Source organism: Thunnus albacares, chromosome 5 (assembly GCF_914725855.1).
Source record: "Thunnus albacares chromosome 5, fThuAlb1.1, whole genome shotgun sequence".
In the NCBI taxonomy this organism is placed as follows: Eukaryota; Metazoa; Chordata; class Actinopteri; order Scombriformes; family Scombridae; genus Thunnus; species Thunnus albacares.
Genome location: NC_058110.1, coordinates 24,455,927 through 24,474,472, shown reverse-complemented (window position 1 = coordinate 24,474,472; position 18,546 = coordinate 24,455,927). Strand labels below are relative to the sequence as shown.

The following is an 18,546-nucleotide window of genomic DNA, read 5'->3' as shown; positions in this document are numbered from 1 at the left end:
TTAGGAGAATGTACACTGTGAATATTGTAAATAAAAATGTGTAAAAGATGTATTTTTCCAGCATTGAGTACCGTATGTAGCCCTCATTTTCTTCAAAATTGGGGGAAAAGCAAGTCTTGCTGCTGCTTGTAAAGGTTATTGCTGTGAGCTCACAGTGAAAGTTAAAAGCGAGCTAGATGAGCGTTGAAATTTTTGATATTGATTGTCAACTTCTTGAGATGATATCATCTGGATTTTAGCAGCTGAGGAAAGTCAGAGAACACTGATGATAATCTAAAACTAAAACTGTAAAAGTAGTGGAACCCTTCTCTGTAAATAAACTATATCACTGATAAAGTTGTATGTTGATGAAAGATGTCCTTTTTGACTTACTTCCCTTGCTTTTGTGTATTGTTTTAAAAAATCAGAATAAGTCTAATAAGTCTGAAATACAGTATAAACAACAACAGTTCTGACAAACCTTTAGTGAATTCTGGGAATCGAACAAAGCTCTTTCACAGGATCAGGTTTCTAAGGAACATCCAGTGATTTATTGTCAGTGTCTAAACGACTGTAAATCAGACCTGACAGAGACGTATTTACAAAAGCTGATAGGTGATAAAGGCCCTGTCAAAACACTTTAACTGTTAAACAAACAGAAATGAACAGGTGACGTTGCAGAAACACTAATTGCAGTTGTTGACAGTTAACCTGTGAGCTGTAAGATACAACCGTTCACTAGTGTGACACTCTAAACATGGACGTTTTTTCACTTTAACACTGCATATAAAGCCCACAATCATCTTTAATATGTTTTTTCATAACTGTTGAGTAAGTCAGCATCTACAATTATTCATTTAAACTGAAGAGATCCTTTTATTTTATCTGGTTTTGAACAACGTGCCTATTAGAAGATAATATAAACCCATTATGAGTTTGTGTAATTTGCATTTAGTTCCTTTAACTTATTACAAGAGTCACTGTGCATTATCAAGTCTTTAGTAAGATTCTGTTAAGTACCTGTTAGTATGATTTTTATCTGACCCTATGTATTTTACTGATTTTGGATGTTGGACGTGTGACAGAAACATTCCCTAGTCTGTATGACACCTTGGGTAATATGGCATAGCCCTTCTGGGGGGCCTTTTAGATACAAACAATGGATCCATGGTTAAGTTTGGAACGGTTCCAGATGTGGGCATGTGATGACACATACTATGTTGTGAGATAGCTGTCAATCATTTGATGGATGGCTCCCAACGGAGGTAGTGCCCCTGGAAAACATGTTATTCATATGATAAGATACAGATGTGTAACCCTATATAAGCTGTGCATCGACAGTGGTACATTGCCCAGACCATCTTTGTATATGGAATGGACCCGATGGCCATCGTCTAATAAACGTCTACAAAATAAGAACTTCGACAGCTCTTCCTTTGAACGATATCATCACACATCCTTCCTTTCATTTGGCGTCACGAACAGTCGGTGACGAGATATCAGGTAAGCAGATGTTTGTGATATTTTGAATTTCACTGCTTACCTGACTGCTCACTGCGAAGTACCTGGTTTTTGGATGATGTGGTGTGATGTTGTTCTATTGGCTATGTGGGACTGATTCAAATTATTAATTACATTGGTACGGTTATTGGAACCACTTCTCATAGTGATTGTTGATTGGTATTGAGCAACTGTTGTCAGGAGCACTTAACATATAATTTATCATTGGGGTCGGACTGTGTGTGCCTTACGAGCGCGCGCCTTGGTGTTCTGACGAAGAGAGGTCAGACACAGAAAAAAAAAAAAAGAGAAATCTCCGGAGTGGACACACAGTATAAGTCACACTGTCAGAGCGCTTTTCAAAAGAGAGAAAGGCGGGTCTGGGCAGGGGTGCAGACGAGAGGCTATAGAGCGCTCCGTCCCGACAGAGACACTGTTAGAGCACTTTGAGAGAGAAAGTGAGTCTGGACGAGTGTCACAGGCAAGGGCTGTCTAGCGCCTTGTGCTGTTTGTAAATAAATGTTATTGTGATTTTGATTATATAGCGGTTGAGTGCGTTCTGACATACAGTTGATCGCTATATCAGCCCGCACAAAAAAAAAAAAAAAAAAAGAAAAGAGAGTGGAAGAGACATAAGAAAGTTCTTGTTTCAGAGACGCTGCATGCTTTGGTGTATTATATACTAACAACATTTAATCATGGGGTCACAATCCAGTAAAATGAGTAAAGAGGAGATTGAGATAAAACACAAAACAGAACATGATCTACCAAGAAAGGAAAGGAAAGCAATGAAGAAATTGTTAAAGACGAACCCTCACCTTAAAGAAGTTAAAGCTAAAACAATAAATCAGATGACACCTAGAGAGTGGATGCAAACTAAAATAGGATTTTACTACATCGAACCATTCTTAACAGACATCTCCGAGTGGACAGATAATAAATTTCCCAGAGACGGTAGTTTTGACAAGAGTAAGTTAGACTTCATACGAGCATACATAATGGATAATACTGCCGTACCTAATCCGAGTTGGGACAAAGAATATATGATAAAGGTGTTCAAAGCATGGGAAATGATGAGTCGTCAATGGCCAGCAAATATGACAAAAAAGCTAATGAAAAAGAAGAAATTTAACCTTATAATGACACAAGATACAATGAATACGGAACAAGTGCAAGGGGAGAAAACACAAATGATCAAGACAACACCAGAGAATAAGTTATATCCTAATATAGATGACATTACATCTCCGCCCGAATATGAATCTGATAATGAAATTATGGAATGGATGATTTTATGTACAGAAAACAAAACTAAATCTTGCACGCCGAAAAAAGTCACTGCATCTTTGATATTTCCAGTGGAAAGTATATCCAATCAAATCAAGAGCTGGAGAAGACAGTGTACTTTTGAATGGATGCAAAACTGTAGGAAAATGTTTGATATGATATCGAACAAGTATCATGGGCACAGTGACAGAATTCGGGCACAACAAATCAACTATCTGAAGGAAGCAATGTCCTGTGAATTTAAAAAATGTTTTGCCATACTGAAGAATGGACAAGAGATAGAGATCAATGAAGTATCTAAATGCATGATTGATAGCTTCAAAAGAGTGTTGAAACGGTATGAGCGCGAACAAGGTTTCACATTAGATGTAGAGAGATTTAAAGACCCTAAATATACTAAAGCGGTAATTAACAGTATTACGGATAAAGATGCGGAAATTCTTCACGATCTTATAATGACATACATACAATATCAAGAGGAGCAAGAGAAACAATCAGCGGACGGAGAAACTTTGAATGTTGCGTTTCCACTAGTCACGTTTGATGATAGAGTTTTAGACAAACCTTTGACGCTGAGTGAAATATCACAAATCACACGGGATGCCCCTAAACCATTGATAAATCCCACAGCCTTTCTGAACTGGTGGACAACTGCTTTAATGCATAGCGCAATGTCAGGGAGAGATGTTCGTTACATATTGACAACTTTAATGCCAAATATTAGTGTAGATAAACTGATAGAAGCGTGTGAAACATTAAGTTTTGATAATGATGGTCCTCTTGAACATGAAACTCGACTGGAGAAGAAATATCCATGGTTAGACAAAAGGCATAAAGAAGAACACATTAGAGAAATGGCTGATTTTCTTCAAAAGAATGCTGCGCAAGAGAGAGATATCACGCAAATTTTGAACTGCAAACGTAAATCTAATGAACCGATGTTTGAATATGCAGCGAGATTTCAAAAGTGCTGGAAAGAACAGGCCAAATTAGAAATAAAGGAGGACAAAGATCCCTTTTTCACTGCTATGTTTCTAAATGGACTAGATTCAAATTCTTCTTACACTCTAAAAATCGCCGCACCAGATGTTTACTCTTTAACTCCACAAGAATTGTTAAAGAAAATAAGGGAGTTAGACGCCATTGGGTTGTTTGAAAAGAATAAGAATATGACACAGGCTTTGCAACTCAATCACGAAGAGCCAACATACAATTTAACAGGTTTCCAAAACACGAACAGAGGGAGAGAGATGAGAAGAGGCAGAGGCAGAGGAAATGGAGCTTGGGGTGAGGGGCAGAGTTGGGCCCCCACACAGAGAGGAGGTTACAGGCAGATGACAAGAAGGGGGAGAAACTTCAACAGGAATGGGATTGGACGTGGAGCAAGGCGAAATCTATCTGATGTATGCCATTATTGTCAACAGATGGGACATTGGGCAAGAGATTGTGAACTAAAATGGCAGGAAGAATGTCAAAGACAAACATACACAGGAGCAAATTTTAACAATAATACACGCCCATACACACAGCCTCGAACACAGACACCGAACCAGCAGTCTGAAACAGCTGCTGCAGGAAACGTGATATGGAATGCATGACTCAGACAACAGAGGGACATGGATGATTTAAACTCACAGCATGTTAAAGTGATAATTAATACACCTCAATTACAGATTTCTAGTAAACCATCTGAGATACCACAGTTAACCTTGAGCATTGCAGGTAAAAGGATCCCTTTCTTAGTGGACACTGGAGCTACTATGTCGTGTTTGAGAAGAAAAGATTTGAAATGCCCAGTTAGTAAGGAAATCGTTAAGTCAATTGGCATTTCTGGAGTGACTCAAACTGAACCAATGTCTATACCTTTGACAACTTGTGTGGATGAACATAAATTTCAACATTCATTCATAGTGAGTAATACGACACCAATGTCACTATTAGGAAGAGACATTTTAAGCAAATTAAATGCGGTTATTTCATGCTCTCCAGATGGGTTGGAAATACACATTCCTGCAGATAGAGTGCATCAACTATTGTCTCATAACATTGGAACAGCTTATATAGCTACATCCACATTAACAGATGTTGATTTAATTTACAGGTTGTTTGCCATGGACGAAATCAAGAAATTAGCGGCATGTCAACAAGCAGCTGCAGCTAAAATATTACATATGAAACCAGTTGATCCTCCATTCTCAAATAAGATGACGAGTCAAAAGGAAATGGATGAAAATACACCATGTTTTTACATGTCTCCCAATGGTCTTGTATTATTATGGAAAACAACAACTAAAGAGATTCGATTCTTTGTATGTGCTGTACGCACAGACTTTACAGATATTGATCCATTAGTGAAATCATGTATTGAATACCTTGAAAAAGTACCAGATAATAAAGATCAAAACAAAGACTATGTCATATGGTCTTATAATGTAGAACCAACTCACTTCTTCATTAAACCGTTGCAGCATAATATGAAACCACTGATCGTGGAGAATGCAATGAGAGAAATTCAATTGAAAGCGCCATCCATATTAGCGTCAGTTCCAACAGAACTATGGGCACTGCATGCTAATCATGTTGGATTATTAAATATACCACCTTATCGAGCTAAAATTAATCCCAATAAATATCCGGTTTACGTTAAGCAATATCCACTTTCTAAAGAAAAGGAAGAAGGAATTAAACCGGTTATTGAAAGTTTATTGCAACAAGGAGTAATTGTTAAGAGAAGATCCCAAAATAATACGCCGATAAATCCAATCTTAAAGCAAGGAACAAATAAATATCGGTTCACACAAGACTTAAGAAAAGTTAATGAAGCCGTTTATCCTATTGCACCAGTAGTACCAGATGTTAATTCCATTTTAGCAGCACTGCCAGCAGACTCTAAATTTTACACAGTGGTAGATTTATGCTCAGCATATTTCTCCATCCCTGTACATCGGGATACACAAGATTTGTTTGCATTTACATTCAAAAATGAGCAGTATGTGTGGAGGCGCTTGCCAATGGGCTTTGTTGATTCAGCAACTGTGTACGCCTCAGCGGTTAATATGCATCTGGCTCAATTGACCTTACCCGGACCATCTACGCTATGTGTTTATATTGACGATATCCTCATAGCATCACCAACTGAGTCTCACTGCCTCCAAGACTCTATTGCTCTCCTAAAGCATCTCGCCATGGGTGGACACAAAGCTTCTCTTACAAAGCTACAGTTTTGCCAGCCAGCGGTCAACTATCTGGGCTTTGTTTTAAGAGATGGATGCCGATATTTGTCTCCCGAACGAGTGAAGGCAATAAAAGACATCAAAAGACCAAAGACAAAGACTGAACTTTTATCCTTTCTGGGTCTGGTGAACTATTGTAGGGCATGGTTGGCTGATTATGCCACATATGACTCTGTATTGCGCAAGGCAACCATCAAGGATGCTCCGAACGACATCCAGTGGAATGAGGAAATGAAACAAGCCTTTCGTCACATCAAATACCTTCTCTGCACAGCTCCAGCATTGGGACTGCCGGATTACAAGCTAACTTTTCACCTCTATGTGGCAGAGAATGGTACTGTTGCATCCGCAGTGTTAGCACAGATGCATGGTGACAGGTCAAGACCCGTTGCATATTACTCCAAAACACTTCCATTAATCGTACAAGGCATGGTTCCTTGTTTACGAGCTGTTGCCGCTGCTGCCATCATGGTTGAGAAAGCACAAACGATAGTCTTAGGACATCCACTGGTATTACATACAACACATGTGGTAAACATTATTTTGCTCAACATAACAACACAACATATGACTAGCCAGAGACGTAGTAATTATGAGCACATTTTAACAGGGACTCAAAATCTAACTATTTCAACCACAACACATATTAACCCCGCACTACATTTAAAGGCATTACTACATGGGGAAGACAAAGAACACGAGGAAGTGGAACATGATTGTATGGAATTGATTAACTCCACCTCCAGTGTGAGAGCAGATTTGCAACAAACGCCTTTGGAAATTAATGACCTCATCTTATTTTGTGATGGATCATCAATGAGACCGGATGATAAAACCACATTATCAGGTTACGCAATTGTGGACAATCAAGATAAATGTATTGAAGCATATAGGCTACCTGTTTCATCAGCACAAGCGGCAGAGCTAATAGCCTTAACTAGAGCATGTACTCTAGCACAAAATAAGACTGCAACGATATACACGGATTCAAAATACGCGTTTTCGGTGGCGCATGATTTCAGTAAAATTTGGGAAAATAGAGGATTTATAACAACCTCAGGAAAACCAATTCAACATGCTACTTTAGTGAAAGATCTATTGGCAGCCATGATGTTACCAGAGCAACTTGCCATAGTAAAGTGTGCAGGCCATTCTAAAGGCGAATCAGAAGTGGCAAAAGGAAATAACTTAGCAGACAAATATGCTAGAGAGGCAGCTTTAAATGCAACCTTCCCACCATGGTTGAACACAGCTCTAATGGCAGTACAAACGACTAATCCACCTTATACTGTTAATGATTTAATTGAATTTCAAACACAAGCCTCAGAGGCAGAAAGAAAGTTGTGGCTAAAGAAGAACTGCCATAAAGATGTGGATAATTTGTGGAAATTTAAGGATAAAAGAGTAGCCTTACCTAAACTAGCATATGATCCTCTAATCGCGTATGTACATGGGATAACTCATGTAAATTACAAAGCGGTAACAGATTACATATCTAAATTGTTTTTCACGATAGGTTTGGAGAAGCATGTTAGAAGATATATCAAAAGATGCTTAATTTGTGCACGATGCAATCCACATAATAATCCACCAAGGCATGAACACTTGCCAAGACCGGAAGGACCTTTTCAGTCATTACAAATTGATTTTACGCATATGCCCAAATGTCGAGGCTATGCATATCTACTCGTGATTGTGGATCGATTTTCTAAATGGCCGGAGGCGTTCCCAACAAGAAAAGAAAATGCTCAAACTGTAGTCAAGTGTTTAATGGAACATGTTATTCCACGTTTTGGTATACCTGAGAGCATTGACTCGGATAATGGAACTCCATTCACGTCGAGAGTAACTAAATTACTGGCTAAAGCATTAGGAATCGAATGGAATTTTCATATTCCTTATCATCCACAAAGTTCAGCTCAAGTAGAGAGAACAAATAGAACGATTAAGGAAAAATTGATAAAAGTGCACCAATCCAGACAGCTAAATTGGATAGAGGCATTACCATTGACGCTCTTGTCTATAAGAGCAATGCCGAACAAAACTACTGGATTGTCGCCACATGAAGTGTTAATGGCACGACCTTTTCCTTTAGGAGTCAAGATGAACGAGAGAACACCAGTGGATCTGACACAACTACAAGAATTACAACAAAATTACGTTAAACATCTGTTTTCTTTCGTTTCTCAGTATTCTCAGCAGGTATTTGACGCTCTTCCTTTTCCAGCTGATACGCCTACACATAACTTCCAACCAGGTGACTACGTGCTGATTCGCAGTCTAAAGCCTACAGGAGGAGAACCACGCTACGGACCTCCGACTCAAGTGTTGATGGTGACAAGGACCGCCGTCAAGGTCAAAGGACAACCACAATGGATTCACGCATCCAGAGTGAGGGCGGCACCATCGACCGAAATGGAGGCGACAGATGCGAATACGGCAACGTCACAAGAGGCGGAGACGGCAACGACAGAAACACACGAAGGGGAGTGATGAGAGAGCGTGAACGAGGGAGAAACACGCATGACACATCTAACATTTTAAAGTTTACTAAAATAACTAACCCCAGAGTTATTCTAAGCATTATAGCATGCGGCATGATATTTACTTGGATAGTTGTACAATGTAATGTAGACGGAATTAATATGAATGATGGAAGTGATGAGAAAGACAAAAGCATGTGGAATAGAAAAGAAGAGAAAAGTGAATGGATGAAGAGGATGACTAAGCGCATGAGAAGAGCGAAGAGGTCAGAGATTGTGAAACCTAGACCGCACATGGAAGTAGGAATGATGGATCACGTACCAGTGACTGATTTGGAAATGCAATGTCTGTACTACCCACTAACAACTGATGCAACCAAACCTTACTACATTAATAAGGTCACATACATCACAATTGAACCACATAAGGTAGATGTGCAAGTAGACTACCAATCGGTAGCAAATGAGACAATTGTAACTCGAATATTTGTATTGAGTGCACTGACGTCAAGACCGAGTGTAGACTTTTGTAATGATGTATGGGAGAATATCACACCAAAATTCTACGTGCACATAGATCAAGGTGCATATAAAGAATTTCACTCCATTGTGTTGAGGGCCGTTCAGAGAAAACCACCTCAAGTATGTGTAAATGCGATAACAGGTATCATACGATATGACCTTGGGTTTACTAAAGGATGCAGAAGTAATATATATATTCTCACCAGTTATCCTTTTCCAGCTCTGGATAATGTGATTTGGTCGTGTGGAGAGAATGTGTATACTTTCATACCTCCAAATTGGCAGGGAACTTGCGCACCATATTGGATTCCCAAAACAGCTAAATTTACATCAGAAACAGAAGATGAAAAAGATAAAATAGGCAGTGAAGACACCCAAAAAATAGAATGGCCGAATACAACAGGGAGAGACCAAAAGGCGAATGAGGTGACTGAGGAGGACGATACACACACTTACAAGGAATTGAACATTAAACCAGGATCAGGCCATCCTTTTGAATCTAATTTGTGGTACCAATCAGTTAAGAGAAGAGTTAGAAGATTGACACAGAAATCTTGCTATGCATGTTCGTTACTCCCGTTGTCAACTAGAGATGTATTTGTTCTAGTAGCAAAACCTCTTAAAGGACCAGAAGGATTACCCGCGTTATGTACACTAGCATATATGTACGTAGTCCAAAACCACCCTAAGACAGGAACACACGTGTTGACAACTTCGTCTCCGAGACCAATAATTAGAACAAATAGAATGTATTTCGGTAAGATACTTAATCTAGTGATGAAAGAGAATAACATCATGTACAAAGTAACACAATATGCAATTTATTCCAACATCTCAATTAGTCAACCAAATGGACAGGATCTCGTGAGCATTCATGTGACTAAATTTCACGCACCAGGAGATCACCCATCTCTTGTGGGATGCACTAGTTTCTATGAGAAACACATTTGTGACGTGCCATACGATTTATCGGCGACACCGACGAAGTCATCAGCAATTGTTAATGACACTGACATTTTTGACCTATGTCTTGAAGGAAGACAAGAAAATGACACAGGAGGAGGTCAAAATATGGGATTTGTGCAGGTGGACAAATGTAGATACATCATTGATAAAGGGAACGATTATGCACAGTTGGCATTTATGGGTGTACCCGTGATGGAAGGATTTTATTGGTGCTGTGGAGAACATGTTTGGAACAGTCTTCCACCGCGATTCAAGGGAAGATGTGGAATTTGCATACTACATGACGTAACTTATGTAGTGGAGCCCGTAGAGTATATCAGAAATAATGTGACTTCGTCTAGAGCCAAAAGAGAAGCCAGAGAAGTAAAAGGATACATACATCTGAGGAACACTGATCCTCAGCGTTTGGCAGAACAATATTATGCATTGGATGATGGGTACCAGATTTACACTCATTCTCAAATGGTGTTCGCATCTATATTTTGGAACACTGAATTACAGTACAATAATCATTATCTTATAGCTTTGACACGACATGATTTAGCATTAATGGCTAATTCTACATCTTTAGCGCTTAAGTCTATCAGTAGTGAATTGGACTTGATTAAGCGATTTGCTAATGACAATCGTGTAGCATTGGACGCTTTAACCGCAGTCAACGGCGGCGTCTGCGCTATCGTTGGTGAAGGATGCTGCACGTATTTGCCCTCGGATTCGGAAGGAAGTGGCAATTTGTCAATTGCGATTAAGAATTTGAGAGATATCCAGGAAAGCATTGTTGCAGTTAATAGGAATGCACGAATGGAAATGGGTTACAGAGGAAACAAGATATGGGAGAACATCGCAAGGTATTTTGGGGGAAATTCTGTTTTAGCTTGGCTGGTAGGATTATGTGCCCCCATCATAGGCATTGTGTTGATAGTAGCCATAATAATGGGTTGTTGTTTCCCAATTTTCCGTGCCTTAATCATGAAATCCGTTTCTTCTGTTTCCAAGACTATACTGGTCCAGAACCCAATCAGAAACACCTACATCTACGCTCCACCTGAGATGAATGAAGACGACGACTCAACGTCTGTTTCATCCGAATCGTCTGAAGATCCAATGAACAATGTGGACTAAGGACTAAGAGACATTTTGTAATAGTCAGAAATGTGGAGAAGATGGGGATAATGAGTTACATGGAAACTCTGTGTATGAAGAGACGCACATGGGAGCATTCTCATTTGCTTGCTAGTGATTTGGCGAAGTCTGGTTAAAGGGGGGTCGGAGAACCAATAGGGGCCTCGTCCCTGATGCCAGTGAAGAGTTGTAGCAAGGACACAATGGTAACCAGGTCACTATTAGAAGTGAGGGAGAGTGAAGCAGGTGTAGTCTAACATAACAGAGGATAATAAAGACTGATGTATTTTGCAAACAGCATGGTAACGTGAAGAGTTGAGGACAAGATGGAAGGGAAGATTTTACATGTACTATGTGTATTTTTTTAACATGTGTATGTAAGATGCTACATTTATGGTCATATATGTTGATTTTATAATATCCTTGTGCAAAAAAAAGGGGGAAAGAAAAAAGGAAAAGAAAAAAAAGGGGGAATTGTTAGTATGATTTTTATCTGACCCTATGTATTTTACTGATTTTGGATGTTGGACGTGTGACAGAAACATTCCCTAGTCTGTATGACACCTTGGGTAATATGGCATAGCCCTTCTGGGGGGCCTTTTAGATACAAACAATGGATCCATGGTTAAGTTTGGAACGGTTCCAGATGTGGGCATGTGATGACACATACTATGTTGTGAGATAGCTGTCAATCATTTGATGGATGGCTCCCAACGGAGGTAGTGCCCCTGGAAAACATGTTATTCATATGATAAGATACAGATGTGTAACCCTATATAAGCTGTGCATCGACAGTGGTACATTGCCCAGACCATCTTTGTATATGGAATGGACCCGATGGCCATCGTCTAATAAACGTCTACAAAATAAGAACTTCGACAGCTCTTCCTTTGAACGATATCATCACACATCCTTCCTTTCAGTACCATAATGAATTTAATACAGAAATATTAAGTAGTATCAAAATTAAAGGTGCTCATTTTGAATAAAGAAAGTATTGATGCATGACCTTGTGCACATTATGTAATTTTGTTACCGACATACTTTATCAGGTTGTGTTGATGAGGTACTACTGCATGGAGTATTACAGCTGGATTAAACTGTAACAAGAAATGATCTTTTATGAGCTATTATCTTTTATAAAAGTGTAAAGCTTCACAAAATGGTGTCAGTTCCTCAGGTTAATTTACATTTTTGGTAAATTTGTTACTTTCGATTGGGCAAGATGAGTGTTATTACATAGATATCACAAGAGACTGTGTATGAAATAAGGAATCACGTTGGCTTTTGGAGGTATCATTAAGATTTTCACAATAATATTTAGTCTTCTGTGTCTGAATAGCAAGCTGCCAGTAGCAGGTATCTACGACAGGACTGCGGTTTGGAAACAGCAGAGGAAATGTTAGGTGGAACGGAGCAGATGGACCCAAATGCAGGAGATTTTAGGCTGAGTGAGGCTGAAGAAATAACTTCTTTATTTAAGGCTTGTGCAGGCAAAAACAAAGCTGGCAGGTCAAAGCAAAACTGAGACAGAATGCAGCACAAACAGAGCAGACTGAACAAACTGAACAAAGGATCCAACAAAACTGAACTGAAAACCAGGGAGCTGATTGGCTGGGGGAGACACAGGGGGCAGGGCAGGACTTGAATGCAGGGCAGGTGTGAGAGGAAAAGCAGGCTGAGGAGGAGAACATGAACACAGAAGGAAAAACACAAGGCAAACAGAAAACCAGAAACCCAGAAACACAATGCACAATGAATACAGTCTAACTAATAAAGGTGATGATATCATGCCAGAAGTCTTTAAAGATACAACTCAAAACAGCTTTCTCCCAGTCAGACCAGTCCAAACAAACAGGGAGAAAAGTCTGAGGGCCTCTGGAGGACCAGTGGAGAATGGCAGCTAGAGACACAGACTGTGAACAGAACCAGAACAGAACTTAGTGTCTGCTGGTTCCACATTATGCTAGGTGGAGCTGAAACAATTAGTCAAATAATAAATTTGTCAATCATCAGAAAATTAATAAATTCATCATGTTTGAGTCTTTTTTTCAAAAAATGCAAAAATACCAGACCATCTCTGGTTGCAGCTTCTCAATTGTGAGGATTTTTTTGCTTTTCTTTGCTTTATGTGATAGTAAACTGACTATTTTTTGGTTTTGAACTGTTCGTCAGACAAAAAAAGCAAACTGAAGATGTCACTTTGGAGTCTGGGAAATTGTGAAGAGCAATTTTCACCATTTTCTGACATTTTTTCGGACCAAACAGTTAACGGAGAAAGTAATCGTTTGGTCCATCTTTGGCCAGATTGAACTGTAACAATGGCTGACTGAGCTCAGCAGACTTGTACAGCACAAGGCGGATGTAGGAAAAAAAAAAAGCAGTTTACTTCATTCAAGTTCAAAAATAGATTCAGTCTCAGCAGTGAAGTCACATAACTGGCGAATTGATGTGAAAAACCTTCCTGTTTATATAAGCGAATGGAAAGATGTGCCCAAACTTTTGACTGGTGTATTTGGGAGCAATGTTTTTATACTCATCTACGTTAGTGTTGACATGAGTTAAGTCACAGCGCTGCGACCTGCAGAGGACTGTCAGCTCAGGATAAAGTTATAGCAGGAAGGTCTGTGACTAAATGTCCATGTCAGCGTCATCTGTCAGGACTTTTTTGAATTAATCGTTATTTAATCAGTCACTCTCATTCAGATTAAGATCTCTTTTTCAAGAAAGACCCGAGAACAAGAAACATTCATAAGACAAGCACACAATCGGCAATCAGAAACAACTGCACAATCAATAAAAGTATTGATGAAAACAGTTACAAGAGTCATAAAAACATCCGATAATAAAGCTTTAAAATCTCTTCTGTGAAGGAAAAACAGATAATGTACCAGGCTTAAAACTACTTTTCATACCAAACAAGAAGGCTTCATTTAACGGCTAAATGTGATTTAGTTAAGAAAGGGTAAATATTTACTACATTACCAGCTGACCCAAATGTTACTTAGTTAAGTTATTAAGTTAGTTATACTTACTTAGTTATTGTAATACTCCTAAATTTCAATAACAAATATTCTATAATGCATCTTCAAAATAACGCTGACATTTCGGGATATGTGCTCAAATGCCAGAATAAGAAAGAAAGGCTGATATGAATTTAATCTCTGTGCATTAATTGATTGATTGATTGATTGTTTGATTGATTTTATGGATTAAACAGACATAAAAAAAAAACTTAAATCCAAAGAGTAGCATGTTAAAGTGACACTTATTTCCAACATGGTCCCAAGATGTTCAAAGACAAAGAAAATATAAAGAAACACAAAGACATTCATCATAAAAATTAAACAATACACTCCTGAAATCCCCAAACACATCATCACAGTTTGTAAAGTAAAAGTGTCATTTCAGATTATAAATCTGACTTCGATAAGATCATCTCATATTTAAAAACATGATGTGTAGCAGAAGGTTGTTCCACAACATGGCACCAGTGTAAAAAAAAGAGGAACTTCTGGCTACGTTGTTCACTCGAGGCACTTAAGCATTCAGTACAGACATACTGTATGTGTAGGAAGTGATTAAATATGCCAATAAAGCTAGTCTATGTTGAAATAACACATGAGGCATTCATTCCAGCAACTCCACAGGTGTCTAATTTGCATGTTGCATTTAATATATTTCACAGGTGTAAAAAAGCTTTTTCCCAATAGCTGCACCCTCAGCTGGCACCAGTAGTAGAAGAAGTATTCAGATCCTTCATTTAAGTAAAAGTACCAATACAACAATGTAGAAATACTCCAGTACAAGTAAAAGTCCTGCATGAAAAACCCTACTAAGGTAAAAGTACATAAGTATTAACAGCTTGATGTAGTTAAAGTATTGCAGTGAAAGTAGTGGTTTTGTCCCTCTGACGGATATATTATTATATTATTATATATGACATCATTAGATTATTAATACTGAAGCATCAGTGTTAGAGCAGCATGTTACTGTTGTAGCTGCTGGAGGTGGAGCTAATTTGAACTACTTTATATACAGTTAGCTAGTTTAGTCCATAGATTCCCAACCTAGGGGTCGGGCTCCCCCAAAGGGTCACCAGATAAATCTGAGGGGTCATGAGATGATTAATGGGAGAGGAAAGAAGAAAAGACAAAGTTCTGATACACAAATCAGTTTTGGGACTTTTTCTTTAATTTTGATTTTTGGTGAAATATTGGATCATTTGAATAATTATTGGAATGAAACCATGTGACAAGTTTAGAGGGAAAAATCACTATTTGGTGGAGCTGTTAACAACTCATAGACATCTCAAATGTGACCTCGACTACACACTGCTTTTTGTAAGACGTCAAAAGCCAAAAAGGTTGGAAACCACTGGTTTCATCTTTAACAATGTGTTGTATTTTAAAAACTTGTTATATTATCCATTGTGTCAAATCTTCATCTGAAAAGTAACTAAAGCTGTCAAATAAATGTAGGGGAGTAGAAAGTACAACATTTCTCCCTGAAATGTGGTGGAGTGGAAGTATAAAGTAGCATGAAATGGAAATACTCAAGTAAAGTACAAGTACTTCAGAATTGTACAGTACTTGCATAAATGTACTTAGTTACTTTCCACCAGTAGAGTTTGGTGCTGGTCAGGCAGCACGTAGTAGCTTGTTTGCTTTAAATTACAGCCTGTTTCTGGAGACAGAGCTGATACTGGTGAGGTCAAACTGTACAGTAAATGTGGGCTGTAAAACCAAAACAATGAGCTAAAAGCTCATTAGAGCTGCACGGTTAGATGATAATTCTCTGTGGACTCATCTATATGCAACCACTTTCACATTTAGTCATTTGACTCAGTAATATATAAATATCATTACAGCCCAATTTATAGTGGATTTTAAGTTCAGTTGAAAAATAAACTTGTCAGTGCTCTCTGGTGGACAAATTGCATGATGCTGTCACTGTTTCTAACCCAAAACATGTTGGTGCAACAGCTGGAGTACAATCAGGCCACTGAGCGGAGCAGAAGGAGGATGCTGTGGTTTTCCTTCAGATGCAAAATATAGACAAGAACGCGGCTTTGTGGCTTTGTACAGTAATTAAAATGGGCCACAAAACATGTTGCCACACAGATCATTAATGAGCTGCAAATGTGTTTTCAATGAGCTTAATAATTTTCTTGCACACAGTTAGATTTGAACATTGATACCACTCTTGTCATTGTTGTAGGTTACTATGATATGAAACAAAGGCTCGGAGACGTTTAGCTTAGCTTAGCATAAAGACTGGAAACAGGGGGAAACAGTTAACCTTGCTCTGTCCACAGGTAACAATTCCACCTACCAGCATGTCTAAAGTTTACTAATTAAAATATTATATCTCGTTCTGTACAAAACTATTCCTTGATCAGGCGCAAGGACTACATGGAGTCTCACTCTGTATTCTGTCTGTAGCTTAATACATAGCATACACACATTAGAGTGGTCGGTAAGAAAGCGAATGAACTGAACTTTTCCTTTAATTATGTTCTCCTGAAAAACTTGAATGTGATGAGAAACTGGAACGTGATTCAGCACCATCATCCAAGATAAATTCTGCTACTTCAAGGGGGTACCTGGGTGGCCTTGGGGTGCTGAGGTGAAGCAAGGTGCATGTCGCTCCCCATCTCTCACCCTTAATGTCATCTTTCAACTGCATATAAAACATATATTTGGGATGTCTCTGTTGCAATTTCTTGTTATTTATCGGCTGACATCTACTGTTAACATTGATATATCTGTTAACCTAATACTGGCCAGCAGTTGGTTTATTGGTCAGGCTTTATTAAAAATACTAACAAAGAAGTTCCTCCAAATAGTTATATGCAAGAATCCAAAGCCATAATTTAATAAAAACAGCGTAGACAGACATAGCTCACACAGACAAAAATATAATCAATTTTTTTTATTGAGCTTTCCTCTGATATTTCTTTTCTAAAAAAAATTTGAGAGTGCAAAAAAAGTTTCACAAGAACCTGATCTCGCCGATTTTATTAATTCCAGGATCGAGTCTTTGAAGATCCCACATATACTGTACATTTGACTGTGGTTTAGCCGAAGTCCTTTAACAAACAAATATTATGCACAGACGAGAAGGAAAAGCGTGTCTGTATAAAACCACACACTTCTACAAAAAAAAAAAAAAAAAAGAAATATACAAATTATATTAATGTATCCTGGTATGAGTCATTTTTTATGTTAACAGGGACGGACTTCACTATTAGGCAAAGCAGTCAACTGCCTGTGACCCCCAAGTAAAAGGGCCCCAAACAGCTAAAGATTTATTATGATGTTTAGATATGAAAAATATTTAATTATGTTACTATTCAAAGTCATTATACACAGAAAAAAGCTCCACCTTGAACAGAAGTAAATTGAAGTCCAATGCGCTGATAATGTCTCTCTTTCACTCTTCACGTTTAACCCCAATCATTCCAGTGGACATAACTTTTCTAGGATGTCCAGATCTACGATTACTGTCATCTGACTCCACCCGAATGCACAAACTGATTTGAATGGATGTCTATGTTACGGGTGTATGTGTTGCCTGTGCTTTTTGTCCTTTTCCTCCCCAGCCTCTTGCTCCACCCAGGTCTACATAATCAGTCCACAATGAGGTGCACCTGGCCAGGGAGGAAGGGTTAAATGTTCCAGGTTCCTGTTGCAGAGAGAGGCTTCCTGTTTGTGGACTGCTGGTCTTGCTGCCTCTCAGCCTGGGATGTTAATTTATTTAGTGTTTTTTTGTATGTTTTGTATGTTTTTGTTAATAAATCCCATGGTTTGGGTATTTTAAAAGGTGTTAGGGTTTTACCCCCCATAGGGCCAACTAAGTCTACAGACCAATCACAGTGGTCCACATCATCTAAAGTGGGCTGCAGTAGAGCGACACCCCCTTTGTCAGCAGGCATGGCTGACCGTGAGGCAAGGAGGAAGCAGGTGGCACATTTTAATCTATCAATCATATTGTTAAAGTACATTATTTGTGTTTTAAAGTAAACATGAGATGTTATATTACTTATATAAGTCAACATATCATATGAAAGATTTATAGCTTTCACTCAGGACCATTGGATTGGTCAGGGGATCTGAATGTTTGTTAAAATAATAAAAAAAATGTATGCTGTGTGTTTTAAAGCACCCTTTTATTCATTGATATGAGTTAATCATTCATGAAAAATAAATAAACTCATGTTTTTTGTTATAAAAAAAAGGTCTTTAAGACTGTTTATTGTCATGGTTTCCCGCATTGATTCTCCGTTCATTGGAAAGGACAGAAAAAATAACACATAATAAAGTATGTTAATAGTTTTTTTATTGCCATTGATTTATGAGCGCATTTAGAATAGTGGCAGAGTAATATTTTTGTGCATGTGTTTGGAACAAAATCAGGCTCTGAACGGGGTTCAGTAAAAATTTGAATGCAGG

At 38.4% G+C, this 18,546-nt stretch overlaps 1 protein-coding gene across 1 annotated transcript; it reads left to right on the top strand.

Moving 5' to 3' along the window:
* Positions 1-5,762: 5,762 nt before the first annotated feature.
* On the top strand, positions 5,763-8,492 carry LOC122982280 (protein NYNRIN-like). The gene has a single exon (XM_044351467.1). The coding sequence runs from the start codon at positions 5,778-5,780 to the stop codon at positions 8,490-8,492; it is 2,715 nt and encodes a 904-aa protein (XP_044207402.1). The 5' UTR covers positions 5,763-5,777.
* The last annotated feature ends 10,054 nt before the right edge of the window (positions 8,493-18,546 follow it).